The sequence below is a fragment of the Vipera berus genome (genome assembly GCF_964194415.1).
Source record: "Vipera berus genome assembly, chromosome: 16".
NCBI classification, from domain to species: domain Eukaryota; kingdom Metazoa; phylum Chordata; class Lepidosauria; order Squamata; family Viperidae; genus Vipera; species Vipera berus.
In genome coordinates, this window is record NC_138219.1 from 8,633,030 (window position 1) to 8,660,905 (window position 27,876).

Below are 27,876 nucleotides of genomic sequence, written 5' to 3' on the forward strand. Positions count from 1 at the left end.
GAAGCTCCCCGACCAGCCTCGCCGCTCAAGCCCCGCCTCCTGGGGCGGAAGCCCCGCCCCCGGAGCCCCCCCCCGCCCCTAAGCCCCGCCCCTTAGGAGCAGCACAGCCCCCCCCGGCCCATCGACCCCTGGAAGACCCCCCCCATTCAGTGGTTAAACACAACCTAATATAGACCCCCCACAGTAGCTGGAGCCCCCTCCCCAAATAGGGAGCCCCCTCTGTCGCCCCCCCAGGCGGAAGAGTGGGCCTGCCCCCCCCAGCAGGGAGATTGGGGGTGTCCATGTGGCGAGGGGGGGTTAGGCTAGGGCCCCCCTTGTCTGCACCCCCCCACTGACCACCCCCCCCCTCCAGTGGGCGCTCTCCATCCTCCCCCAAAAGCCTGGGGGGGGGTGAGTGGGGGGCTCCCCTGTTTCTTGCCCCCCTCCCCTTCCTAACCCCCCCTGGGGGAGGGCAGAGGCAGGCTTCCCGAGGGGCAGGAAGGGGGGGCACCCACCCTCTCCCCCCCTCCCCCGCCATGGAGAAGGGCAAAGGGGGCTCGGGGGCTGCGGCTGGGGGGGCTGCAGGAGGAGGAGGAGGAGGAGGAGGATCAGGGAAGCTGCTGATCTACACCAGCCTGGATGCCAAGGATGAGTTGGAAGAGGTGGGTATTTGGGGGGGGGCTCCTCTGAGTGGGCAGAGAGGAGGGGGCTTCTCAGGCACTGCTTGGCCTCCCCAGGCTGGAAGAGCTGAGGCTGGGCCTGAGCCGGCTGCAGGGTGCTTGGTTTTGCCATTGGCGTTCCTTCTTCCTCTTCCTCCTCCTCCTCCTCCTCCGCTTCTTCCTCTTCTCCTTCCTCTTCCTTCCTCTTCCTCTTCTTCCCCCTCCTCTCCTCCTTTCCTCCCTTCTTCCTGCTGCTGTCATCCTCATCGTCATCATCGCCTTCCTCCTTCTTCCCCTCCTCCTCTTCCTCTTCCTCTTCCTTTTCCTCTACTTCTTCCTCTTCTCCTTCCTTCCTCTTCCTTCCTCTTCCTCTTCTTCCCCCTCCTCTCCTCCTTTCCTCCCTTCTTCCTGCTGCTGTCATCCTCATCGTCATCATCGCCTTCCTCCTTCTTCCCCTCCTCCTCCTCCTCTTCCTCTTCCTTTTCCTCCACTTCTTCCTCTTCTCCTTCCTTCCTCTTCCTTCCTTTTCCTCTTCTTCCCCCTCCTCTCCTCCTTTCCTCCCTTCTTCCTGCTGCTGTCATCCTCATCGTCATCATCGCCTTCCTCCTTCTTCCCCTCCTCCTCTTCCTCTTCCTTTTCCTCTACTTCTTCCTCTTCTCCTTCCTTCCTCTTCCTTCCTCTTCCTCTTCTTCCCCCTCCTCTCCTCCTTTCCTCCCTTCTTCCTGCTGCTGTCATCCTCATCGTCATCATCGCCTTTCTCCTTCTTCCCCTCCTCCTCTTCCTCTTCCTCTTCCTTTTCCTCCACTTCTTCCTCTTCTCCTTCCTTCCTCTTCCTTCCTTTTCCTCTTCTTCCCCCTCCTCTCCTCCTTTCCTCCCTTCTTCCTGCTGCTGTCATCCTCATCGTCATCATCGCCTTCCTCCTTCTCCCCCTCCTCCTCCTCCTGTCACCATCTTCCTCTCCTCCTGCCCTCCTTCGTTTTTTCTCTTCTATTTCTTCTTCCTCCTCCTCCTTCCTTGTTCTCTTCCCCCCCCCTCTTTCCTTTCCTTTGTCCCATGATGCTCAGGCACCCCTTTCCCACAAGCCGCCCAGAAACTTCCTCCCCAAGTTCTGCCTGGCTTTGCAGGGCTGCCTCCAGCTCCTCCTCCTCCTCCTCCTCTGCTCTCTCTCTCTGGAAGCCTCTTTGGCAGGAGCAGAGCAGCAGCTGTTGCTGGAGCCCCCCTCGCTGGGGCTGTGATTGTGTTTGTGGCAGGCATTGTGTGGGGGTGTCGGCGTCACAGGCGGGTGGTGTTTCGATCCTTGCTGGGATAGGGAAGACAATGTCCTCATTCCCAAACTTGGAAAGCTGGTGCTGGTTTTATGATCTTCATCCAGGCTGGCTTTAAGCCTTTCTTTGCAAACAAAACAAAACAAAACACCCCAAACCTTCCTCTTAATCCATGGAGGAAACTTATTTTTTAAATATATCTATGATATATATCAGACCTTTGAACTCTGGTGCTGGAGAAGACTCCTGCGAGTCCCTCGGACTGCAAGGAGATCAAACCGGTCAGTCCTAGAGGAGATCCACCCTGACTGCTCTTTAGAAGGCCAGATGCTGAAGTGGAAACTCAAATACTTTGGCCACCTAATGAGAAGGAAGGACTCACTGGAGAAGAGCCTCATGCTGGGAAAGATGGAGGGCAAGAGAAGAAGGGGACGACAGAGAATGAGGTGGCTGGATGGAGTCACTGAAGCAGGAGGCGTGAGCTTAAATGGACTCCAGAAGATGGTGGAGGACAGGCAGGCCTGGAGGAACGTGGTCCATGGGGTCGCGATGGGTCGGACACGACTTCACAGCCAACAACAACAGGGTGGAATTGAGGCCTTTGAACTGTGGTGCTGGAGAAGACTCCTGCGAGTCCCTTGGACTGCAAGGCGATCAAACCGGTCGGTCCTAGAGGAGATCAACCCTGACTGCTCTTTAGAAGCCCAGATCCTGAAGTCGAAACTGAAATCTTTTGGCCACCTCAGGAGAAGGAAGGACTCACTGGAGAAGAGCCTCATACTGGGAAAGATTGAGGGCAATAGAAGAAGGGGACGACAGAGAATGAGGTGGCTGGATGGAGTCCCTGAAGCAGCAGGCGTGAGCCTCAATGGACTTCAGAAGATGGTAGAGGACAGGAAGGCCTGGAGGAACATTGTCCATAGGGTCGCGATGGGTCGGACACGACTTCACAACTAACAACGACAACAATGATATATTAATATACCACAGTCGACGTGCGACTATAGCTGAGCCCAATTTATTTTTTTTTAAATCCCATTTATATCCCGCCCTTCTCCGAAGACTCAGGGCGGCTTACAATCTAAAGAAGCACAAATCAATTTGTGTCACTAGGTAAAGAAATTGGAGTTTTGCCCCATTTTATGATTTTTCTATTTGCCACATTGTTTAAGGGAATCCCCGCCGTTGTTAAACTAGTCCCACGGTCCTTAAGTGGATCTGGCTTCCCCGTAGATTTTTGCTTCTCGGAAGGTCGCAAAAGGGGATCGCGTAACCCCCGGGACACAGCGACTGTCGTAAGTGTGAGACAGTTGCCAAGTGGCTGAATTTTGTTCACATGATTGTGGGGTGTGTGTGTGCTGCAACGGTCATAAATGTGAAAAATGGTCACAAGTCACTTTTTTCTAGTCCTGGTCACTAAACGAGCTGTTTTAAGTTGGGGACTGCCTGAAATTTTTCTTACCACATGGATGGGCTGAGCAGACGGACAGACGAATATAAATACAAGCAAGGAAAAAAGAAAATTGTGGGTCATTTTCCCTCCAAGGGGAATGGGCCTGTTGACTGAGGCAGAGGAGGTGTAAGTTGTGTTACCGAAATGTGTTTTTCCCCCCGTAGTTTGTGCTGTGAGCTCTGGCTGTAACTGGTCTCTCGCTGCCGAGTTGTTCTTAACTTTATCCACACCTCTCTGGATAAAAGGTCTCCCTGCAAAGAGATGGATTGTGTTCTCTGGAAAGAGAAATATTCTTTACCGGAGACGGGAGCACGTAAAAAGGCCCCAACGTGCGTCTTTGGTTGCATTTGCCACCAAACAAGGGAAGCAAATTGCTGGTGTGTCAGCCTAACATCACAATCGGTGACGTGAAGGGCAGTCACACTTGCCAGGACAAATGTTTGGAGTCTGGAAATCAGCTTAGGAAAACGGGTTGGGTTTTTTTTTAAAAAAATGCACTGCCTTCTTGGATCCGGATGATCCAGCAGGATCCAGAATCTGCTTGGTTTAACCTCAGGTTGTCCTAGAGACACCCCACCCCCACCCCCACCCCCCATTGTGTCACTTTCTGCTAAGGAGGGCTCCACAGAGTTATGGAAAGGGTGTGACAAAGGATAGCTGGTGAAAAAGAAAGAAGGAAGGAAGGAAGGAGTAGGAGGGAGCAAGAATGAAATTAAAAGGCATGGGAAGTGAGAAAGAAAGAAATGATAGGATAGATAGAATGAAATAAAGAAAAAGGGATGGGGAGGGAGAAAGAAAAGGGGAAGGAAGGAAGGAGGGAGGGAGGGAGGGAGAATGAAGTAAAGAAAATAGAGGGGTGGGAAGTGAGAAAGAGAAGGAAGGAAAGAAAGAAGAAAGAAAAACGGGGGGGGGCAGGGGAGGCAGAAAGGAAGAAAAATAAATAAATAAAAAGGTTTATTTTGTTGCCCCTGAAATTCTTCTCGAGGCTGACTTGGCCCTGGGGTCTCCCTTGATGGAGGCTTCTCTTGGCTCTGTTCTCCTTCTCAAAGCCCAGGGCCCTTCCGAAGGGCGGAAGCCTTGAGATGTCACCAAGGAAGCTTTTACCTTCTCAACTGTCCTGACGCTGCTCTCAGGATCCCTCCTGGACTGACCCTCCCACATCCGTGTGACCCTCATCTCCCCCACCCCCCAATCAAAAGAGGCGCTAGGTGCCTTCTTGGTCTCCCAGTTGAAGATCTCCAGAAGCTTTCCTCCCAGTTGGCTTCCATCTTTTCCCCTTTTCCCTTTTCAGAGGCTGGAAAGATGCATGGGGACGGTGTCCTCTCTGACTGGCGGGCTCTCCGAGAGGGAAGCCAACGACGCCTTGAACGCCCACGTGAGTTTCCTTCGCTCCTTCGCTCCTTCCGACCTAACCTGGCTCTTCTCTGGAAGGCCCGGGATTTCAGCCGGAGGTAGAAAGGAAGGAAGCCAGCTTTTTTCCTCCTTCCCTCCCACCTCTGAGCGACCCACTCTGCGGTTACCTTCCCTTCTTACTCCTCCAGGTGTGCAAAGGAGCCCCCCAACACGAGGAGGTCTGCCTGGGTCTTTTCACCATGATCCTGACGGAGCCCGCTCAAGCACAGAAGGTAACAAGACTTTCCTTCTGGTTTGTCTAGGGGTAACCCCCGTTTCTCCACTCCTCCTTTGGGAACATTGTAAGTTTGTCTAGGGGTAACCCCCGTTTCTCCACTCCTCCTTTGGGAACATTGTAAGTTTGTCTAGGGGTAACCCCCGTTTTTCCACTCCTCCTTTGGGAACATTGTAAGTTTGTCTAGGGGTAACCCCCGTTTCTCCACTCCTCCTTTGGGAACATTGTAAGTTTGTCTAGGGGTAACCCCCGTTTCTCCACTCCTCCTTTGGGAACATTGTAAGTTTGTCTAGGGGTAACCCCCATTTCTCCACTCCTCCTTTGGGAACATTGTAAGTTTGTCTAGGGGTAACCCCCGTTTTTCCACTCCTCCTTTGGGAACATTGTAAGTTTGTCTAGGGGTAACCCCCGTTTTTCCACTCCTCCTTTGGGAACATTGTAAGTTTGTCTAGGGGTAACCCCCGTTTCTCCACTCCTCCTTTGGGAACATTGTAAGTTTGTCTAGGGGTAACCCCCGTTTTTCCACTCCTCCTTTGGGAACATTGTAAGTTTGTCTAGGGGTAACCCCCGTTTCTCCATTCTTTGGAAGCATTGCAAGTTCGAACTCTCCCATCACCGTTATAGCTCATCCGGGGTGGGGCATAGGGCTTCTTCCCCCCCCATTTCTTCCTATCTGTCCATTCGTTCCCCCACCCCCCCCAGTCTTTTTCTGCCTTCTTTCAGCGGTTAAAGAAGCCACTTGAACCTTCAGCAGTTCAAAGGGACCAGCACCTTGCTCTGCTCGCCCAGCAGAACCTGTTCAGAATTCAAAGCCGGGCTTTTAACATTTCCAGAGGCCGAGCTCGGCTCTTTCCTGATGGCGTCCGGGGCTCTGCAGGGCAGAAATTTAATCAAAAGCTTCTTCCAGAAGCTCGTTAACCTCTTGAAGGGGAAGTTGGACAAGTCTGTCTTGTCGTTTTTTTTCCGGTGTGGAGTGACATTTAGTGACACAAATTAGCATTTATGGAGAGGCAAGTCAGTCGCTGGGTTTTATTTTATTATTTTATTTTTCTTCCTTTCCTGCATGCTAATATTTTGGTGGCGTCAGAGCCAAAGTAAGGTCTGTCACTCACTTCTGCGTCCTCCAGCCCCCCCAATTTCCCCATCTCGGTCTTCCTGTTTACTGACAGCTGTCAATCTGTCAGTTTATGTCCCAATATAAGGGGGCTTTTTCCGTCCTGTCTGTCTGCTTACTGACAGCTGTCAATCGGTCAGCTTATATACCAGTATAAAGGGGCTTGTCTACCCCTCCCTCCCTCTTTCCCTCCAAGGTCCCTTTCCACCCCTGCCATACTGTATTCTGAGCAAGGGGGGGGGGGTTTGGACTAGAAGACCTCTGGGTGCCCCTTCCAAAGGCGACCCGGAGGCAGGAGCGCCCTCCTCCTTCAGACGTTGTGGCTGCTTCAACACTGGAGGCTTTTCAGAAAAGACCGGACAGCCACTTGTCCGAAATGGCATAGGGCCTCCTGCTTGAGCAAGGGGTTGGACTAGATGACCTCTGAGGTCCCTTCTGACTCTTCTTATTCTGTCAGTGTCTGCCTGCCTTGTTTATCTGTCATCTGCCTGCCTGCCAACTAGCCAAGCAGTTGGAAATATCCTCTGAAGTATCATCACTACTATTACTTTGCTATTACTATTTCTTCTCCTCTTTCTCCTCCTCCTCCTCCTCCTCCTCCTCCTCATTCTTCATTCTTCTTCCCCTCCTCCTCCTCCTCCTTCTTCCTTCTTTCTTCTCCTCCTCCTCAATTATTGTTATTGTTGTGGTTAATGTGTATTTCATCCCCCTTCCCTCGAATCCTGACCGCTTGGAGTCTTCTCAGAAGCCCCCCCCAGTTGTCCCTTTGCGTTCGGCTGCTAGACTGACGTTCTTCCTCTTCGGTTTCCCCCCCCCCGGGCCCCCCCCACGCCGCAGTGTTACCGAGACCTGGCCTTGGTGAGCCGAGACGGGCTGACCACCGTGTTGACCAAGATGAACCAGATTCTCATGGAGAGATACCTAAAGCTGCAAGACACCTGCCGTACCCAGGTGGGAAATGGGATGCTGTGTTTCTCTGGGCCCTTGAAAAGTGGGGAGGGGGTGTGTGTCAAAGGGTGGGCAGGGGCAGATTACGCCCAGGAGTGAGATGGACCGTAGGAGTAACTTGAACCCCCTTCTGGAATTCCTGAACTCGCTTTGCGAATGAAAGACCGGACTTCCGGGGGTGTCTCTTCCGCGAGATTCCTCGCTTTCCGCTGGGATCGGGCGTTAAATCGTGGGAAAGAGAGGCTCAGATTGAAGGGAAGGCGCCTTAGCAAAATTGGGAAAGAAAAACCAGGCGCTTGGGATCTCTAGAGTGGTCCCAGGAGACGATCTCTTTTCTTGTGACACAAAGCCCACCTTTAAAAATAAAAAATGCCTTTTTTTTTTTGCACCGCGGTTTTAGTTTCAGAACAGTCTGGTTTTGGCTGAGGCCTCTGGAGCTGTGCCCGGGTGTCAATAGGGCGCCGTAACTAGGCGCGCGGTCCATCCCGAGAGCCGCGGCAAGAGTGCATTTATTTCTCTTTCCTTCAGCTGGTTTGGCTGCTGCGCGAGATGGTGAGGAGCGGGGTTATCGGCATCGATGGGAATTGCATGACGTTCATGAAGCAGATCGCAGGTGGGTGCCCCGAGCGGGGCTGCGTTTGTTCCGGAATGCCACCACCGAGAGGTGAAACTGACTTGATCCTTGCCAGTTCGCCTTGCTTCTTCTCAAGCCGGGTGGGATCCTGATCTCCCTTCGGTCGTGGTGGGGAATTATTTCTCTTAAGAGGTGAAACTGACTTGATCCTCGCCTGTTCGCCTTGCTTCTTCTCAAACATCCCCACCTGGGGACTCTGAAATTAGGCCTGCCGCCAATTTTCCTGTGATCCTCACTTCCCCCCCCTCCCTCTGCTGGCAGGTGGAGACGTCACCTCCAAGAATATCTGGCTGGCTGAAAACATCCTTGACATACTGACGGAACAGAGGTAGGCTGGGTCACCTGGCCAGAACAGCTGGCTTAAAAAAACACACACCAACTTCCTTCCCAGGAGCCAAAGGTGAAACCGGCCAAACCTTGGCTTTCGTGGCGTGAGCAACTGGGTCTATGATTTTCCTTTCCTTCTGCCCGGTTTGAACTGGCGCAAATCCTCCCATTTCCTGAAGTGTTTCTCCCCCTCCCCACTTTACTTTTACCTGTCCTTATCCTACCTGGGATGCGGTGGCTCAGTGGGTTAGGACGCTGAGCTTGTCGATCAGAAGGTCGGCGGTTTGGCGGGTCGAATCCCAAGTGCCGCGTAACAGAGTGAGCGCCTGTTACTCGTCCCAGCTTCTGCCCACCTAGCAGTTCGAAAGCACGTAAAAATGCAAGTAGAAAAATAGGGACCACTCCGGTGGGAAGGTAACGGCGTTCCGTGCGCCTTTGGCGTCTAGTCATGCCGGCCACATGACCACGGAGACGTCCTCGGACAAGCGCTGGCTCTTCGGCTTTGAAACGGAGATGAGCACCGGCCCCTAGAGTCGGAAACGACTAGCCCGTGTGTGCTTTACCTTTACCTTTTTATCCTACCTGGCTCCCCTCATTAGCCCACATCCTTTCCCAAGTGGCTAATCACACGACGTTCACCGGTTCCTGCGGCTTCTGACCCGCTGGGATCGGTTCTAGCGTAGGTTGGGAACCTGTGTGTATTTTTTTTTAATTCTCTGCCGTAGCAGAGAGAAATATTTTTTTTTGCTAATAAAGGAGAATATTGGTAGCTAAGGGTGGACACGAGGGGCGTTTGGGGGTCTCTGTGAGGTTGGTGGTTTCCTTGCAGACGTTTCATGACCCAAACGAGGTAACCTCATCAGTGCAAGGAGCCCTTAGCAAGAGTTTGGCTTAGCCTCCACCTTGGTCGGTTGTTACTTCGTGGATCCGCGTGCAGAATCGCAGAAAACAAACCAACCTGTAATTATTTTTGGTAGAAACGTTCGGTTAAAACGCACTCCAAAATGTTAAAACCACAAGCAGGGGATCTTAACTTTTAACTGTGGTCTGTCTTGACCCCACCCCCACCCCTTGGTGAGAAGCAGGTGGTTCGTAACGCCGCCTCCGTTTCTAATTTAACATTATTAGTTTTTTTTACCCGCAGAAGCCATTCCTGTTTGGAAAATGGCTTGTTGCTGTGGCAATACAATCCGGTTGTTTAAGCAGCAAAGGAAGGTGGGGGCTGTTAAGAGCTCTCCGCTGTTTACTTTCCCCCCCCCCCCACCCCGTGCAGAGGATAAGTGGGTCCCCCAGCTAAGCCCGCAATGCCATCTAGTGCCAGCTGGCCAGCAAGGGCGTCTCAACCGATGAGAAAACGCTTTGTGGCTGCAGTTTTTTTTAACGAGGTTGGCTGGTTGCTAATTTCAATATGGAACTTAAAATGTACCCTGAAAATTCCCCCTTAGGAAAGCAAAGTGAACGCTTCTTTGGAGAAAGTGGTAGGGGAAGGAAGGAAGGAAGGAAGGAAGGAAGGAAGGAAGGAAGGAAGGAAGGAAGGAAGGAAGGAAGGAAATAAAAGATAGATTAGGTAGATAGATGATAGATACAAATAGAGATGAATGGATGGGAGGAAGGGAGGGAGGGAAGGAAAGAAGGATAGATAGATAGATAGATAGATAGATAGATAGATAGATAGATAGATAGATAGATATGAATCGAAGGAAGGAAGGAAGGAAAGGTAGATGATAGATACATAGAGATGAATGGATGGGAGGAAGGGAGGGAAGGAAAGAAAAAGAAAGATAGATAGATATGAATTGAAGGAAGGAAAAGATAGATTAGGTAGATAGATGATAGATACAAATAGAGAATGGATGGAAGGGAGGGAGGGAAGGAAGGAAGGAGATAGATAGATGAGAGGATAGATAGATATGAATCGAAGGAAGGAAGGAAGGAAGGAAGGAAGGAAAAGATAGATAAATTAGGTAGATGATAGATACATAGAGATGAATGGATGGGAGGAAGGGAGGGAAGGAAAGAAAAAGAGATAGATATGAATCGAAGGAAGGAAGGAAGGAAGGAAGGAAGGAAAAGATAGATTAGGTAGATAGATGATAGATACAAATAGAGATGAATGGATGGGAGGGAGGGAGGGAAGGAAGGAAGGAGATAGATGATAGATAGATGGATAGATATGAATCGAAGGAAGGAAGGAAGGAAGGAAGGAGTTACTACGGATGAAGTCCCGTCATTGCCATGCGAGGACATCTTGTGTGGGCGTCAGGGCAGAGGGCAATGCCCTGTGGCTCCTTCTCTCTCTAGGGACTGGGTGCTGAAAAGTGCCTTGCTGATTGCCATGTCGGTCTACACCTACCTGCGCCTCATTGTGGACCATCACGGCTCCCCGTCCCTGCAGGCCCTCCGTCAAAAGGAGGTGGACTTCTGCATTTCGTTGCTCCGAGACCGGGTAAGGAGACCCCAGAGGTTCACACGCAGTCTGCTTCCCTCCCCCCCAGCCGGCTCCTTCCCTTCCCTTTCCCAAGGGGCTGTCCTGGCTGGCTGGCTGGCTTCGGTCCTTCAGTTGAAACTTTCAGAAATTAGGTGGAAAGAGGCAAAGGGGATTTTTTTTTTTAAAGCTCAGAAATGGCTTTGGAGGAAGAGAGAGAAGGAGGGAGGGAGGGAGGGAGGAAGGAAAGAGGGAAGGAGGGAGAAAGGATATTTTTATACTTTTGTTGTACCCTCTTTATGTAGTATTATTTTTTTTAATATGGCAAGCTGCCCAGAGTTAGCCCACGGTTAGAAGGGCAGACAATATATTTGAGAGAGAGAGAGAGAGAAAAACAACAACAACAAACAGATAGATGATAGGCAGGAAGGAAGAAGATAAGAGAGTGAGAGGAAGGAAGGAAGGAAGGAAGGAAGGAAGGAAGGAAGGAAGGAAGGAAGGAAGGTGGTATAGATAGACATAAAATGAAGAGGAAGGGAAGAAGGAAGGAAAGAATAAAGGGACAGAGGGAATGGGGAGGGAAGGAAAGGAGAAAGGAAAGGAAAGGCATGCCTGGCTGAAAATTCCTGGGTGTTCAAATCCTTCCAATTGCCAAGGATGAGAAACTCCTGTTTTATTGTGTTTCATTGGGGGGGCATCAACTCTCTGCGGAGGGTGGGGGGACGGACAGATCAGAGCCTGTTCCCTGAACCCCCAGAGGTTTGAAATTTCAGCTGGCCGAGGGGGGGCTGTGTCAGAAGCCCTGCCCAGAGCCTTGAACTGCTGGTCTTCAAACCCCCCCCCCTCCACCCCCATCCCAGGCACCTCGGAATTGATGGCTTGTTTATTGACGGGCGGCGCCTTTGTCAGCCCTCCCGGCCTTGTGGATGCGGGAAGGTCCTTTTGATCTTCAAAGGGAGGCTTGGCATCCCCCCCCTGGGGGAGGGCATGGGGGGGCAAGGCTTGGCACGTGGGCAGCCAGGCCTTGGGTTGTCTCCTCCTTGACCTTTGGACAGCTGGCGAGTTTGGTTTTTATTTTCCATTTTTCTTCCCCTTTGCCAAGTTTATGGATTGCTTCATGATCGGCCGAGATCTGGTGCGTCTCCTGCAGAGCGTGGCCCGGATTCCGGAGTTCGAGCAGCTTTGGAAAGACATAATCCATAATCCACAGGCCCTGAGTCCCCAGTTCACAGGTGGGTAAAAGCACCCAGTGGATTTCCACACACACACACACACACACTTCCAAAGCAGAGCCGAGATGTTCAGTTACGGCGGTGCTTGACTTAACAGCTACTCGCTTAGGGACTGATCCAAGTTACGACGGGCCTCCCCAGAGCTACTGACGCTTCCGTGTACGTGTTTGTGTGTGTGTGTGTCTCACAGCCTCAGCCCCCTTCCATCAGTTCTTGGGGCTAGAGATGGGAAGGCCTGGGGAAAAAATGGGAAAAAACTGTGTTTCTCCCCCCCCCAAACGGCTTTAGAAAAAAGGTTAAAAAAAGAGAGGGGGGGAACCTGTTTTTCCCCCAATTTTTCCAGTTTTTTCCCCAGGCCTGTGGGTCCCCGTACACTTCTCACTTCCCTTTGTCGTTGTGTTCGATCCCCAGGGATGTTGCAGCTTCTGCAGTCAAGGACGTCCCGGAAATTTCTAGCCTGTCGCCTCACCCCGGATATGGAGACCAAGCTGCTTTTTATGACCTCCCGGGTACCGTGTTTCTGTTTAATTTCTTATTTTTTTCCTGGCTCTATTTGCCGCGATTCACTTAAACAACCGTGTGTGTGTTTGTGTGTGTGTGTGGTGGGGGGAAGCTTGTAAAATCAGGCCCAGCTCCCTTAATAACTTACAGGGAGTCCTCGGCTTCTCTTAGCGACCGTCACGACGGCACTGAAGCCACAACAGCACTTTAAAAAAGAGACTTAGGAGGTTTTTTTCACACTTAACGGCCGTCGCAGCCTCACTGGCGGGGTGAAACTCGCTTAACAAACGTCTCACTTTGGCAGCCTAAATTTGGGCTGGGGGTGGGTGGGGCTCCATCGTGGTCGTAAATTGAGGACTGCTTATCTTCAGCACTGGTAAATCCCGGAATCGGCATCGCTTAAGTAAGGCGGTTATGATTTTGCAAGCTTTTTCTTGTTTTGGGCCACGGTTCTGAAGCGAATCGCTGCAATTCGAGCCAGCAAATATGAGTCGTAAGTTGAGGACCCGGGTCTCGCATCAAGCTGGGTTCCGATCCGAGGCAGCGTCTTCCTTCTCTCTGTCCAGGTCCGCTTGGGTCAACAGAAGCGGTACCAAGACTGGTTCCAGCGCCAGTATCTCTCCACCCCGGATAGCCAGTCCCTGCGTTGCGACCTCATCCGTTACATCTGCGGGGTGGTCCACCCGTCCAACGAGGTGCTCAGCTCCGACATCCTGCCACGCTGGGCCATCATTGGCTGGCTGCTCACCACCTGCACAGTAAGCTGACCAAGCATTGTGGCTTGACCGAGATCGATGGCGGTTAACGCAGCCGGCGACTCATCAGCCATCCACGGCTTGAGGAGCTTCCGCGGAGATTCGATACCCGTTGGAACTACGAGTCCCAGAGTTCCCTTCGGGGCTGTTCCAGATGACTGACGGCGGGCCTCCCCAGAGGTGGCCCGGTTTTGGGGGGGGTGCTCACAACCGCCGCCCCCCCTCTATCAGTTGAGGCTTATCTTTGGTTAAAGATGCTGCCCCTCCCCTTTGTGGGTGGGGCTATGCAAATGGCCTGAGACTCTTTAGTTGACGGAATAAGAGAATGGGAAGGGACCCTGGAGGTTGTCTAGCCCAACCCCCTGCTCAGAATACAGAATAAAAGAGTTGGAAGGGACCCTGGAGGTCTTCTAGTCCAACCCCCTGCTCAGAATACAGAATAAGAGAGTGGGAAGGGACCCTGGAGGTCTTCTAGTCCAGCCCCCTGCTCAGAATACAGAATAAGAGAGTGGGGAGGGACCCTGGAGGTCTTCTAGTCCAACCCCCTGCTCAGAATACAGAATAAAAGAGTTGGAAGGGACCTTGGAGGTGATCTAGTCCAGCCCTCTGCTCAAGCAGGAGACACTATGCCACGTCATACAAGTGGCTGTCCAGTCTCTTCTTAAAATCCTCCAGGGTTGGAGCCCCCACAACTTCTGGAGGCAGGCAGTTCCACTGGTGAATTGTCCCCCCTGTCAGGGAACCCCCTCCTTAATGCCGGGTTGCTTCTCTCCTTGATTCGTTTGTGACTCTTTCATTGAGGTTCCGTGCGAGAGTCTGTCTTCCGGTGGGGGTGGGCATCGAGGGGCACAGTCACCTCCCCCCAACCTCAAAGGTGGGGGGGAAGAGAAGAGAGACGCTTTCCCAGGTCGAAAACTGACCGGAAGGCAGCCAGAACGGCGACTCCCACAGAGGCACAACGGGGAACCTCCTCTGGGTTGGGAGCGGCGTCAAATCCTCCCTCTTTTCCTTCCAGTCCAACGTGGCTGCCTCCAATGCCAAACTCGCCTTGTTTTACGACTGGCTGTTCTTCAACCCCGATAAGGACAGCATCATGAATATCGGTAGGGGGCCAATCTTTTCTTCACCCCCCTCTCGTTCCCCCCCCCCGCTCTTCAGGCTTGGGGTCTTGGCCATTCGCTTAACGACCGTGTCAGGAAAGGTCGTAAAAAGGGGACAAAAACTCCGTCTCTCTTAGCAGCGGAAACGGTTGGGCTCCACCGAGGCCGTACCTGGAGGACCGCCTGCGTTTGAGCGGGCCTGGTGGGATTTTAAAACAAAGCGGGCAAGCGTTGCGAACTCCCGCAGCCGGAGCGCGGGTGTTGCGTGTGGTTTTTTTGTGGTTTCTGATCGACCTCCCCACGTTTGGTGGAGGGGGGGGGGGCTTCCTAACGCTTGAATTTTGCAGAACCCGCCATCTTCGTCATGTACCATTCCATGAAACCCCACCCGGCGATCACGGCTACTCTGCTGGACTTCATGTGTCGGGTAAGGGCCTCCCCTCCCCCTCCCCAGAGATGGCTCTCTGCTGGGCAGCCAAACCCCCCCTTCCTCCTCCTCCTCCTCCTCACATCCCCCCTCCCCATTTCTTCTTCCAGATCATTCCGAATTTTTATCCCGCGCTGGAGGCTCACGTCCGCCAAGGGGTCTTCAACTCCCTCACCCACATCGTGGAGAAGCGAGTCTTGGCGTAAGGCCCTTGGATTCGGAGGTCCCCCCGCCCCGTTCCCATTCTTTGGGGGGTGGGTGGGATGCAGATTGTCCCCCTCGGGGTGGAAAGACCCAACTCGTGGCCGGGGAGATCCGTCCCAGCCTCCTCGGCTAAACGGGCCCCAAACCACAATTCCATTCCGCGTCCATTCCTTAAGCAGAGGCACGTCTGGCCAACCGGTTCTTTCTTAAAAGGTGCCCCCTCCCCAGACTCCTCCTCTCCACTCCTGGCTGGGGAGGATGGGAAGTGGAGTCCAAGAGGGGACACCGGCGGGGGGGGGGATATAGAGGCCTCTTTGCCCTGAGACCTGCAACGAACACGCAGGTTGTTCCATTTGAGAGTCCAACATATGAACACTTTTTTTTTTGATCTTCGAGATCTTCACCATCCCCCTGTCCTGTTTCCTTCCTCCCTCCCCCCCCTCCCTGCAGACACCTGGCTCCTCTTTTCGATAATCCGAAGCTGGACCGGGAACTCCGGGCTATGCTTAGAGAGAAGTTTCCAGAATTCTGCACCTCTCCTTCCCCTCCGGTCGAAGGTATGCTGGAGCAGAACGTTGCGGAGGCGTCCACCACCGTCCAGACCAGGAGGTCTTGCTGGGAATCAGCCAAGGGGGGGGGCATAGATCAATCAGAGTAGAGCTGGGAGGGACCTTGGAGGTCTTCTAGTCCAGCCAAAGGTCCCTATCCCAGACAAATAGCTGTCCAATCTCTCCTTAAAAAATCTCCAGTGATGGAGCACTCACTTCTGGTGGCAAGCTGTTCCACTGGTTAATTATCCTCACTTTCAAGAAATTCCTCCTTAATTCCAGGTTGCTTGTCTCCTTGATCAGCTTCCAACCGCTGTTTCTTGCCCTTCCTTCTGATGCTTTGGAGATTAGTTTGACCCCCTCTTCTTTGTGGCAGCCCCTCAAATATCTGAAGATCATGTCACTCCTGGTCCTTAGATAGAATGGAATAGAGCCCAGAGGGACCTTGGAGGTCTTCTAGTCCAACCCCCTGCGCAAGCAAGAGACACTATCCCATTTCAGACCAGTGGCTGTCCAGTCTCTCCTTAAAAGCCTCCAGGGATGGAGCGCCCACAACTTCTGGTGGCAAGCTGCTCCACTGGCTAATTGTCCTCACAGTTAGGAAGTTTCTCCTGAATTCCAGGTTGCTTTTCTCCTTTCTTTTTTTTGTTATATATTTTATTAGAATTTTTTTTCCTTTAACATAACATAGAACATTGTGAAACAGAACTTTGTCTGGGTGGCATTTATAAAACTTTTAACAATTAATTTCTATCGTCTTATCTTCCATCCGTCAATTTCATTTGATTTCCCCTATCTCAAACAAATCATTCTTTGCAAAACATTAAATTAAAACATTTTTGTTTAAGAACAGTTAAGTGTAAAGTTTCAATAATCTTATAAATCATTTTAGTTGCCTTATCGTAGGTCCTGGCACTATATTTATTTCAGCTTATTTCCCCCCCCCCCAAAAAAAATATATTTACAAATAACAATCTTTTTTTAACACTCAACTGAGTTTTCGTTGGTGAATTTCATTTTTTCCCCCTCCCTTCATACAATCCCTCTCATACTTTATATTTCCCAGTCAGTAAGTAAATGTAAAAAGGAGAGAAGAAAAAGGCAATAAAGAACAAGAACCACTTATTTCTCCCTTAACGTTCTAAATATTCTTACAGATAACAATCAATTCAACATTCAACTATATTAACATTTATGAAGTTAATCCCATTTTTTTTCCATATAGACCCTCTATACTTTTTATATTTCTTAATAAAAATACTAAGGATAAACAGATATAAAGTTAAAGAGCGAAAGAAAGAGAAAAAAAGAAGAAAGACAAGAATATATATATATATGTATGTATGTATGTATGTATGTATGTATATATTCTTGTCTTGCCTTCTGGTGCTTTGGAGAATAATTTGACACCCCCCCTTCTTTGTGGCAGCCCCTCAAATACTGGAATGCTGCTATCGTGTCCCCCCCCCCCCAGTCCTTCTCTTCTCTAGACTGGCCATTCCCAAATCCTGCCGCCGTTCTTCGTACATTTTAGTCTCCTGGCCTTTAGTCATCTTACTTGCTCTCCTTTGCGCTTTTCCCAAAGTCTCAACTTCTGTTTTGTAATGTGGTGACCAAAACTGGATGGAGCATCCCAGGTGTGTGGCTTTACTAAGGCTTTAAGGTGCCTGTGTAGCTTCTGCTGGCAAAGGGTGGGTGGGTGGGTGGGTGGGGGTCCCTGCTGGAGAAATGGGCTCCCTTCCAGCCTGCCCTCTCCAAGACCGGACCGTCAGCGCCATGCCCGCCATCGGCACCCCTTGCTCGGCCGCAGGGGATCCTGGGAAATGAAGTTCCTGCCGGAACTGAGGACATCCCTCCGGTCTCTTGTGCCCCGCAGTCAAAGTCGAGGAACCGGCGGCCGCAGAGCTGGACAATCACATGTCTGACCGTGACGACAGCTGCTACGACCAGGCGGAAGCCGCCTTCAGTGACGACGAGGAAGATCTGAACAGCAAAGGTGAGCTGGTGCTGCTTTCCCTCCAACTGCCCAACAGATCGTGGTTGCGCGCCAAAACCCGGTCTGTGCAAAAGAGAATCTGCCGGCGCCCTGGGATGGAGGGACGGATGACTGCCGGCTGATGTATTTCCCCCCTCCCCCTCCCTCTGAACATGCCAACGTGTGCAGCAGTCATCCTGCCTGGCACTAAGCGTGATTTCGGTTAGTGCCACACAGATAGATAGATAGATATAGATGGTAGGTAGGTAGGTAGATTGACGTAGATGATAGATGTAGATGATAGATAGATAAAAATAGAGATATAGATGGATAGATAGATGGATGGATAGATAGATAGATAGATAGATAGATAGATAGATAGATAGATAGATAGATAGATAGATAGATAGATAGATAGATAGATAGATATAGATGGTAGGTAGGTAGGTAGATAGATTGACGTAGATGATAGATGTAGATGATAGATAAAAATAGAGATGTGGATAGATAGGTTAGATAGATTAGATAGATAGATAGATAGATAGATAGATAGATAGATAGATAGATAGATAGATAGATAGATAGATGGATAGATATAAGATATATATATAGAGAGAGATGAGAGAGAGAGAGACAGAGGTGGATGCATGATAGATGGTTCCCTTCCGAAACCTCGCAAGGTGGATCGTCTGGAGCCAGTGAGCCTCCCAGATTGGCCCCTGCGAAAGCAGCTGTGTGGAGGGATTGAGCCCCAGCTGTTCCCCCCCCTTCTCTCTCTCCTGGCAGGGAAGAAGAGAGAGTTCCGTTTCCACCCCATCAAAGAGGCCGTGGTGGACATCACCCCCTTCCTGGAGCAGCTGGACGAGTCCCTCAAGGATAAGATCCTGCTCTTACAGAAGGGGAGGTGGGTATGGCCCCGGGGCATGTCCCCCTCCTCTTCTTTTCAATTCCAGGCCTTGAGAGGTTAGCCGCCTCTTCCCCGAGGTCTCCTTCTCTTTCCTCTGGCTCTTTGACCCCCCCTGCTTAAGAATCCTGCTCCTGTATATGGAGGTTTTGCCTCCAGGGCCCCGGAAGGGGTCCAGCTATTTCTCCAATGCGCCGGAAGGCAGGACAAGAAGCAAAGGATGGAAGCTAATCCAGGAGAGAAGCAACCTAGAACTAAGGAGAAACTTCCTGATAGTGAAAACAATTAACCAGTGGAACTCCTTGCCTCCAGAAGTTGTGGGTGCTCCATCACTGGAGGCTTTTAAGAAGAGATTTGAGAGCCATTTGTCTGGAATGTTACAGGGTTTCCTGCCTGAGCAGGGGGTTGGACTAGATGACCTCTAAGGTCCCTTCCCACTCTGTTATTCTGTAATTCTACCCTTCCTTCCTTCCTTCCTTCCTTCCTTCCTTCCTTCCTTCCTTCCCTGGAGGTTTTTAAGAAGAGACCGGAGAGCCACTTGTCTGGAATGTTACAGGGTTTCCTGCCTGAGCAGGGGGTTGGACTAGACGACCTCCAAGGTCCCTTCCCACTCTGTTATTCAGTTAATCTTGAATTTCTGCTCCGGATTCTTTTCTTTACCAACCTTGCAGCTGATGGTGGAGACCTCCGGGGAGGCGTTCTCTGGTTTGTGGGTGGATGAGTTGTGTTGCAAAACATTGTGCAAAGCCGTGGGTGGGTAGGTGGGTGGGGGGAGCGGAGCAGATAACCAGACTCAGCAGCAGCAGCCACAGAGCTGAGCCACGCCAGCCTGACCGAGGCCAGAGTCTTATTGCAGCCCCCAGCCCCCCTTGGGAAACACACAGCTTGTGTCTTTTTTAACAACTGAATTTACAACCCAGCCAGCCACTGGCCAAGGCTGAGATTCCTTTGGAGTCCCTCTGAAGCCTCTGGATTGCGCCACCACCCTGTGGGGCAGACCCCCTCCCCAGCAGCTCTGGAAGGGCTAAAAAAAAAAAAAGTAATGGGGTTTGCAAGGGGTCTGTTCCCCCCCCCCCCCGCACAAGCTGGCTTTTGTTCTCCTCCTATGCACAAACCTCACTTTCTCTCTCTCTGGAATCCAGCTGTGCAAAACTGGAGTTTTGCAACTTTCCCTGTTGGGTTGCGGGTTGGAGGGGGGGGGGAAAGGCCTGTTGACCCAGCACCGTCCATTAATTTAGCCTGTCGTATGACTTAAGCATTTTAATGGGCTTGTTTTTGCAAAAGCTCGGCAGGGAGAATTTGGGGAAGGCAAGGAAAGCTTGGTTAAACCAGGACTCCTGCTGTGAAACCAGGATTCCTGCGGTGGCCGGCCTTCGGATCGCCAAGCTACCTGAGTGTCATCTTCCCAATTCAAGAGACTTTTATATATAAAACTTAAAACGGGAATAAATATCCCCTGCGTGGAGTGTGTGTGTGTGGAGGGGGGGAAATCCCTGCAAGTAGAAAGCAAGCATGTCAGGGGAACTCGTTCCGTCAGAAGAAGAATTTGGGGTTCCAACCCGAGCTGGGGCCGCGCAAGAATAAATGAAAATGAGATCCAGACAGCAGCGAGGAAAAGAAAGAAATATTTATTTTTAAAAGCAAAACAGTTTGCCTTTATTCTATAGGGGGGAGCTGGTCACGGGCTGATTCTAGGGTGACATCTGAGGTTGTGTGTGTGTGTGTGTGTGTGTGTGTGTGTATAGGTGTGTTTGTTCTTGTGAACATGCAGTTCCTCTGGGTGAAGTGCTTAACTCTTGTTTGCAGACCTTCTCCTTTGGTATGTGGATTGGGTCTGGGAGGAAGTGTGCTCCTTTGGGTCGCCTTAAACTTAAATTTCGGCTCGACCGTCCCATCACCTCGCGGAGACCCCGTTTCTCAGACCACGGTGGATTCTGCTAACCTTCGAAGGGGAAAGCGTATAAACGATAAAATACGTTTTGTTTTTTATTAAGGCGAATGCTTAAATTCGGGACGATGTTTCTTGTACCGTTTTTGGAAAACGTTTGCGTGCCGGCACCGTTTGGCGTGCCTTCTTAACTGATGGCTGCTTTTTTTCTCATCTAGCTTACAGGGGTCTCAAAGACACACACACACACACACACACACACACACACACAGAGACCATATCTCTTTTCCTGTGTTTAACTTGAATTTCCTTTTTTTTTCCCCTTTCTCCCCCCCAATCCTTCCCCTCCCTGGTCGGGCTGCAGCGATACCGAAGCCCAGTGTGAAGCTATGCAAGAAATTGTGGATCAAGTCCTGGAGGTAACAGCTGGTTTCTGGATTCGCACAGCCTGGTTTGGGATGGTTTTTTTGGGGGGGAGGGAGTAAATTGGAGGCTGGCGTGTTAGCCCTGCCCTGGAGCAATCGCAGCGGAAGCCCTGCTTTGTGGCCGAGGATTTTTGCTTCTCGTCCGCTTCCCAATCAAGCCGCGCTTAATTCCTTCCTCCCATCCTTTTGCGCGCTCACCGTTGTGTGTCGTTTCCCCCCCCCCCCAACTTTTCTTCCCCAGGAAGATTTTGACCAGGAGCAACTCTCCGTCCTGGCGTCCTGCTTGCGGGAACTGTTCAAAGCTCACTTCCACGGGGAGGTTTTGCCGGAAGAAGTCACGGAAGAGTTAAGCGCACGGGGTGGGGGTGTGGGAAACGGGACAGTCCCTCCGTCTTGCAGCTCGTGCTCTTGACTTGGTTTGAGAATAAGCCAGGGTTGAAACCTGGCTTAATTTAGTCAAAAGCCAGAGGGGTTGGGAAGATGGGTTCTGTGGCCTGGGTAAACTCAGCCTTTCTCCCTGTCTCCCTTTGATATTTCCGCACAGGTCTCTGGAAGAATCCGTAGGAAAGCCGCTTTACTTAATATTTAGGTAGGACTCCTCCTGTGCGTTCGTTCATTGGGGTTTATTTTTTTTAAAAAAATCCTGCTTTTATTACTTTAGAAGAGGCCCTTCCTCCTATTTTCCCCACAACAACAGCCCCGTCAGGTGGGCCGGGCTGAGAAAGAAGGCCTGGCCCAGAGCCACCCAGCCGACTTTCACGCTTAAGGCAGGACTAGAACTCGCAGCCTTCCGATTTCTAGGCCAGCCCCTTCCCCGCCAGAGCGAACTGCCTCCCCCTGTGCTGGACACTCTCTGCTCCTCCCCTCCTCCTCCTCCTCCTCCCTTTTGTCCTCCGAAGCTTGCGGGAGAAAACCTGCGTGTCGCCCGGGGGAGGGGGGGGGCTTTGCACTCGCACGTGTGAATCCGCTGCGTCCCGCTTGCAGGAACCTTTGCCAGATGCAGGAGGACAACAGCAGCTTCTCCGTCCTGCTGGATCTGCTGTCGGAGCTGTACCAGAAGCAGCCCAAGATCGGCTTCCACCTGCTCTACTACCTGAAGGCCAGGTGAGGCGGATGCCACGGGCGGGCGGGGGGGACACTTGCCCTCCCAGGCAGGGGGGGGGGAGTCCCTGGAAGGCCCCCAACTCCGGCCCCCTCCCCTCCCCAGCAAAGCGGCCGCCGGGAAGATGAGCCTCTACGAGTCCTTCGCCCAGGCCACGCAGCTGGGGGACCTGCACACCTGCCTGATGATGGACATGAAGGCCTGCCAGGAGGACGACATCCGCCTGCTCTGCTACCTCACGCCCTCCATCTACACGGAGGTGAGCGGCCCCCACCCCCCCAGCCCCTCCCCGGGGAGGGCCGGAGGCAGCCCAGCCTGCCCTGCTTTGGGAAGGCTGCTTGCTTGGATGGTGGCCCTCCTCCTCCTCCTCCTCTTCTCCCTCTTCCCCTTCTTCCTTCTTCTCTTCCTCCTCCTCTTCTCCCTCTTCCCCTTCTTCCTTCTTCTCTTCCTCCTCTTCTCCCTCTTCCCCTTCTTCCTTCTTCTCTTCCTCCTCTTCTCCCTCTTCCCCTTCTTCCTTCTTCTCTTCCTCCTCTTCTCCCTCTTCCCCTTCTTCCTTCTTCTCTTCCTCCTCCTCTTCTCCCTCTTCCCCTTCTTCCTTCTTCTCTTCCTCCTCTTCTCCCTCTTCCCCTTCTTCCTTCTTCTCTTCCTCCTCCTCCTTCCCCTTCTTCCTTCTTCTCTTCCTCCTCTTGTTCCTTTTCCCCTTCCCTTTTTCTTTTATCCCACTTCCTTCCTTCCTTCCTTCCTTCCTTCCTTCCTTCCTTCCTTCCTTCCTTCCTTCCTTCCTTCCTTCCTTCCTTCCTTCCTTCCTTCCCTTTTCCTCTCCTCTCCTCCTTTTCCTGCCCATCCTCCTCCTCCTCCTCCTCCTGCTAAGAAAATAAACATCCTTTTGTCTCCGAAACCAGAGAACCGCACACTGTCCCTCCCCCCCCCCTTCCTGCCCCCCCAAAAAACACAGAATTTCTGCGATTGAAGGTTTTTTCCTGGCCAGCTGCTTCAATCCCCGCCCCCTCCCCTGGGGGGGGGTCTCACTCTCCCTTTCCTTTCTCTTCCCTCCCAGTTCCCCGACGAGACCCTCCGAAGCGGGGAGCTGCTGAACATGATTGTCGCCGTCATTGACTCCGCTCAGGTCAGACCCACAACAGACCCACAACCGGAAGAGGAGAGGGAGCGCAAGACAGGCCTCCTTCCTCCCAAACGGGGCAGGGAGGATGGAGCCGAAGGGAGGAAGAAGCGGCTGTTGATTTAAAAAAAAAACCCAACGACTACAAAACCCATCTCGGCCCGGCTTCCTGGTGCATCTTCCTGTTTGTTTGGGGTTTTTTATTTATTTATTTATTTATTTATTTACAGCTCCAGGAACTGGTGTGTCACGTCATGATGGGGAATTTGGTGATGTTCCGGAAAGATTCGGTCCTTAATATTCTGAGTGAGTTGCAGCCACCCGGAAGGGCATCGGCCTTTTTTCCCAAGTGGCCGGCGGGAGCGATCTCGGCAAAGGGCAGACTAAGAATGAATACTAACCTCAACTCCCAGAATCCTTTGGGGTCCCTTCTTAGCCCAGGAAAAGTGTGATTCTTAGCCGGGCCGGGTCAGCACAGGGGTCTGTGTGTGTGTGTGTGGAATAGATTGTGGTGTTTTGTGTTGAACTTAAGTCTTTAGCAACTCGCTTCCTTTCTCTTTGTTTTCTTCCCCCCCCCTCCAGTTCAGAGCTTGGAGTGGGAGACGTTTGAGCAATATTGCACCTGGCAACTTTTTCTGGCGCACAACATTCCCTTGGAGACCATCATTCCCATCCTGCAGCACCTCAAGTACAAAGGTGAGCCCACTAAGGGTGCTAGCCAGCTGCCAACCTCTGGCCCAGCAAGGGAGGAGGGAGAAAGGAAAAAAAAAGCAACGGGATCCTTATTACGCAAAGTTGCCGCTTTTATTTTTCGTAACCTCTCTGTGTAGAGAAAGCCACGCGGTCCTCGGCTTACGACGGATCGCTCAGTGGCCCTTCAAAATTACAACGGGTCTCTCTAGAGCTACTTACAGTCCGTTTCTGGATACCTTCTCGACTTGCGACGGTAATCCCAAGCTCAGTTACGGTCATAAGTTGAGGACTGCCTGCATGCGTGTACATAAACAAACCTCTGAAGGATTTGATTCTGTTCTTTTTTTTTCCCCACTCGCTGCTTTTCCTGTTTGCAGATGTGTTTTTTTTCTCCCCCTTCGCTTCCTTTCAGCCAGCATCGTCAGAAAAATGAAATAAAATATTCTCGCAGCTCTGATTTGGCCTCGAGGTTGGCGAGCTTGGATTCCAAATTTTACCCCCCAAAATTGCTTTTTTTTCCCCCTTGCAGAACACCCCGAGGCCCTATCCTGCTTACTGTTGCAGCTGAGACGGGAAAAGTACGTATTTGAAATTCTCTGCCTGTGTGGTTGAGGAACAGCGGCAAATAATCCATTTTTTTAGCAGAATTCAGACTTTTTTGTTCTACGCGCAATCCTTGAGTTACAACAGTTTGTTTCCTAGGGTCTGGAAACTGGAATGGAATTAGGAATAGGAATAGGAATAGGAATAGAATAGAAAGAGAAAATATGGAATAGAATAGAATAGAATAGAATAGAATAGAATAGAATAGAATAGAATAGAATAGAATTAGAATAGAATAGAATAGAATAGAATAGAATAGAATAGAATAGAATAAAGAGAGAATGGAATGGAATGGAATGGAATGGAATGGAATGGAATGGAATAGAATAGAATATAGAATAGAATTTAGGAATAGAATAGAATAGAATTTAGGAATAGAATAGAATAGAATAGAATAGAATAGAATTTAGGAATAGAATAGAATAGAAAATAGAATAGAATTTAGGAATAGAATAGAATAGAATAGAATTTAGGAATAGAATAGAATAGAATAGGTTAGGTTAGGTTTATTAAATTTATATGCCGCCCTTCTCCCTAAGGACTCAGGGCGGCTCACGACAATAAAAAGTTAAAAGATATAAATACAAAAATTAAAAGAGGATTAAACAATATAAGAAATAAGAACAATTTAAACCAATAAAAAACCAAATAGAATTAGAATTCATAGAAATGAGACTATAGAGACATCAGTAAGATAAAATAGAATAGAATTAGAAATAATAGAATAGAATTCTATATTCTAGAGACGTTAATAATATAGAACGGAATAGTCACTTTACTGTCCCTTGAAATGTACATTAATACATTAAAATGGGATTTCCTGGCATTCAGAGGTTCATCACCTCCGGTGCAGAGGGGCATTAAAGCATAATCAAAGCTGCCATTTGCCGCAGGCCGACGGAGGAAATGGTAAAAATGGTGCTAAGCCGGCCATGTCACCCGGACGACCAGTTCACCACCAGCATCCTCCGGCACTGGTGCATCAAACACGAGAACCACCTGATCGAGCACATCAAATCTCTCCTGATCAAGAATAACAGCCTGCCCCGGAAACGCCAAAGGTGGGATTCGGGAAGAGCCGGGCATTGTGGGTGGAAGAGGCAGAGGCGGAAGCTGGCATTTTTAAATTTAAAAAAAAAAAACTTGGAAAACTTTTTTAAACTTAAAAAGAGTCCGGCGTTTTTAATCTCTTTTTTTAAGTTAAAATTTTAATGTGAGGTTTGAAACGTAACAGGGAGATCTAGTGGCTTTTGTTTTCTGCGTCTCTGGCTCCCCCTCTTGGTGTCTCGTGCTTCGTTCACCTCTCAACCTAGTCTTGTGCCTTCTTGAGGACTAGAGACTTGGCCTTCGTGGGGGAAATCAGGAAATATGTGGTTATTTTTTTTGGGGGGGGGAGAAGAGACTTTTCTCCTTTGCAAGGGAGCAGTTTGAAAAGGCGCTGGAGGGGGGCGGGGGGGGGGCTTCCCTGGTCCTCCTAACCACCCCCCCTCCCCCTCTGCTTTCAGCCTTCGCAGCTCCAGCAGCAAACTAGCCCAGCTGACTCTGGAGCAGATCCTGGAACATCTGGATAACCTCCGCCTGAATCTGACCAACACCAAGCAGAGCTGTAGGTCGAGGCTGGGGGGGGGGCCCGTAGAGACTTTGGGGTTGGGGGGCAGACGCTGTTCCAGAGGGATGTTCTGCAATCCCAGCCTTTTCCTCCCTGCAAAAAAAAAGAAAAAGAAAAAAAGGGGGGGGAGGGTTTAATGGCAGGGACACCCCACACCCCATTAATAATCAGAATAGAGCTGAAAGGGACCTCGGAGGCATCATCATCATCATCATCATCATCATCATCATCATCATCATCATAATAATAATAATAATAATAATAATAATAATAATAATAATAATAATAAAGTTGGAAGGGACCTTGGAGGTCATCTAGTCCAACCCCCTGCTCAGGCAGGAAACCTTATACCATTTCAGGCAAATGGCTGTCCAGTCTCTTCTTAAAAACCTCCAGGTCATCTAGTCCAGCCCCCTGGCTCAAGCAGGAGAACCTATACCTGCTTTCAGACATAATGGCTGTCCAATCTCGTCTGGAAAACCTCCGGTGACGGAGCGCCCACAACCTCTGGTAGCCAGCTGTTCCACAGGCTAATTGTCCTCCCCGTTAGGAAGTTTCTCCTTACTTCCAGATTGCTTCTCTCTTGGATTGGTTGCCATCCGTCGCTTCTTGTCCTGCCCTCAGGTGCTTTGCGGAAGAGGTGGACCACCCCCCTCTTCTTTGGGGCAGCCCCCCCCCAAAAAATATATATTGTAAGGCTGCTATCACGTCCCGCCCGGTCCCTCTCTTCATTAAACCGGACGGTCCCAATTTCTGCAACCGTTCCTCGTATGTTTTAGCCTCCAGGCCTTTAATCGTCCTATCAGACGCTCCTTGCTCTTCCAAGGACCCCCATTTTTTTTTTTGCAATGACCCCCTTCTCACGACCCCCCCTCCCCACTTTTCTTCCAGTTTTCAGCCAGCCCCCCATCCTCCAGTCCTTGCAACACGTCCAGTGCAGCTGTGACGAAGCCCACAAGATGAAGTGAGTAGGACCTTTGTCGGGGCATTCCTGCCGGACCCAGCCAGGAATCCGGGGGAGACCTGGTCCCCTCACCCCCTTTCCCCCCCCCTCCCCAGGTTCAGCGACCTCTTCTCCCTGGCCGAGGAGTACGAAGACTCGTCCAGCAAGCTGCCCAAGAGCCGACGGAAGGCGGCCGTCTCCAGCCCCCGCAGCCGCAAGAACGCCGCCCAGCAGCCCCCCAACGAGGAGGAATCGGCCTCCAGCAGCGCCTCAGTGAGTTGGGGCAGGGGGGGAGTTTGGGGGTGCAGGGAGGGGCTGGGGAAGAAGGGAGCCGCTGGCCCCGGGGAAAGAAAGAAAGGAGGGAAGGGAAGGGGAGAATGGGAGGCAGGGAGGAAGGAAAACAGATGGAGATGGAAGGAAGGAAGGAAGGAAGGAAGGAAGGAAAGAAAAAAGGAAGGGAGAATAGAATGGATGGGAGGAAGGAAGGAAGGAAGGAAGGAATATATAGATACAGAGGGAGGGAGGAATCAGGGAAGGAAGATAGGAAGGAAAAGGAAAGGAAAGGAAGAGAATGGGAGGAAGTAAGGAGGGAATAGATAAACAGATGGAAGAAAGGAAGGGAAGAAAGAGGAATAGATGGGGAGGAAGGCAGGACTAGAGAAGAATCGGAAGGAAGGAGGGAAGGGAAGGAAAAAAGGAATAGAGAAGGGAAGGAAGGAAGGAAGGAAGGAAGGAAGGAAGGAAGGAAATAAATAGGCAGCTAGATGTGAGATTGTTCCTGGCCCTTACAACCTGCCCTGTGGTTCTTGTTGTGAGGCTTGGATTTTGGGGAGGGGGCTGCCCAGTGACACACCCACAAAGAACCTTCCCATCCAGTGTTTATTTCCCCCCCCACCCCCCTTCTCTGACCCACAGGAAGAGGAAGACACCAAACCGAAACCCACCAAGCGGAAGCGGAAAGGATCCTCAGCTGTTGGCTCAGACAGCGACTGAGTGGGGGTCTGGGGGGGGTCCCTGTGGTGGGGCCCACCCCTGCGCCAATCCTCCCCCCCTCCCAGAGCCGCCCTTTGGGGCAAAGGAACTGCCCAGATCCGGCCAGGCCAGGCGGACACAATCGCCGGAGAAGGAGGAGGCTGCGGACTGATGCTCTGCCCTGGCAGGGGGGGGTCCTCTGGGAGGGGTGTGTGTCCGTCCCTGCCAGAAAAGTGGGTGCTCTGCCCACGGGGAGGGGTCACACCCTCTCTGTGCCCACCCCCCCACTTCAGCTGACTGGCTTTGGTGGGGCAGCAGCGGCCAGCAGTGGTGAAAGGAGGCCAAATCCAGAAACCAGATCAAGAAACGGAGCCCAGTTTTGTTTCCCAGATGTAAATAAACGGTGTGAACTGCTGTGATCACCAATTGGTGCTTCTCCCAAGA

At 51.2% G+C, this 27,876-nt stretch overlaps 1 protein-coding gene across 1 annotated transcript; it reads left to right on the forward strand.

Moving 5' to 3' along the window:
* Window positions 1-27,846, forward strand: INTS3 (integrator complex subunit 3). The gene is made up of 30 exons (XM_081340572.1): window positions 1-641; window positions 4,648-4,731; window positions 4,898-4,981; window positions 6,935-7,048; window positions 7,574-7,658; window positions 7,941-8,007; window positions 10,308-10,452; window positions 11,534-11,663; window positions 12,075-12,172; window positions 12,731-12,922; window positions 13,935-14,022; window positions 14,367-14,446; window positions 14,557-14,648; window positions 15,101-15,207; window positions 17,075-17,194; window positions 17,960-18,077; window positions 20,330-20,384; window positions 20,632-20,735; window positions 20,935-20,979; window positions 21,375-21,494; window positions 21,598-21,751; window positions 22,550-22,618; window positions 22,843-22,918; window positions 23,195-23,308; window positions 23,835-23,883; window positions 24,802-24,969; window positions 25,414-25,514; window positions 26,409-26,481; window positions 26,577-26,733; window positions 27,376-27,846. The coding sequence occupies exons 1-30, from the start codon at window positions 516-518 to the stop codon at window positions 27,451-27,453; spliced, it is 3,093 nt and encodes a 1,030-aa protein (XP_081196698.1). The 5' UTR covers window positions 1-515; the 3' UTR covers window positions 27,454-27,846.
* Window positions 27,847-27,876: the final 30 nt, after the last annotated feature.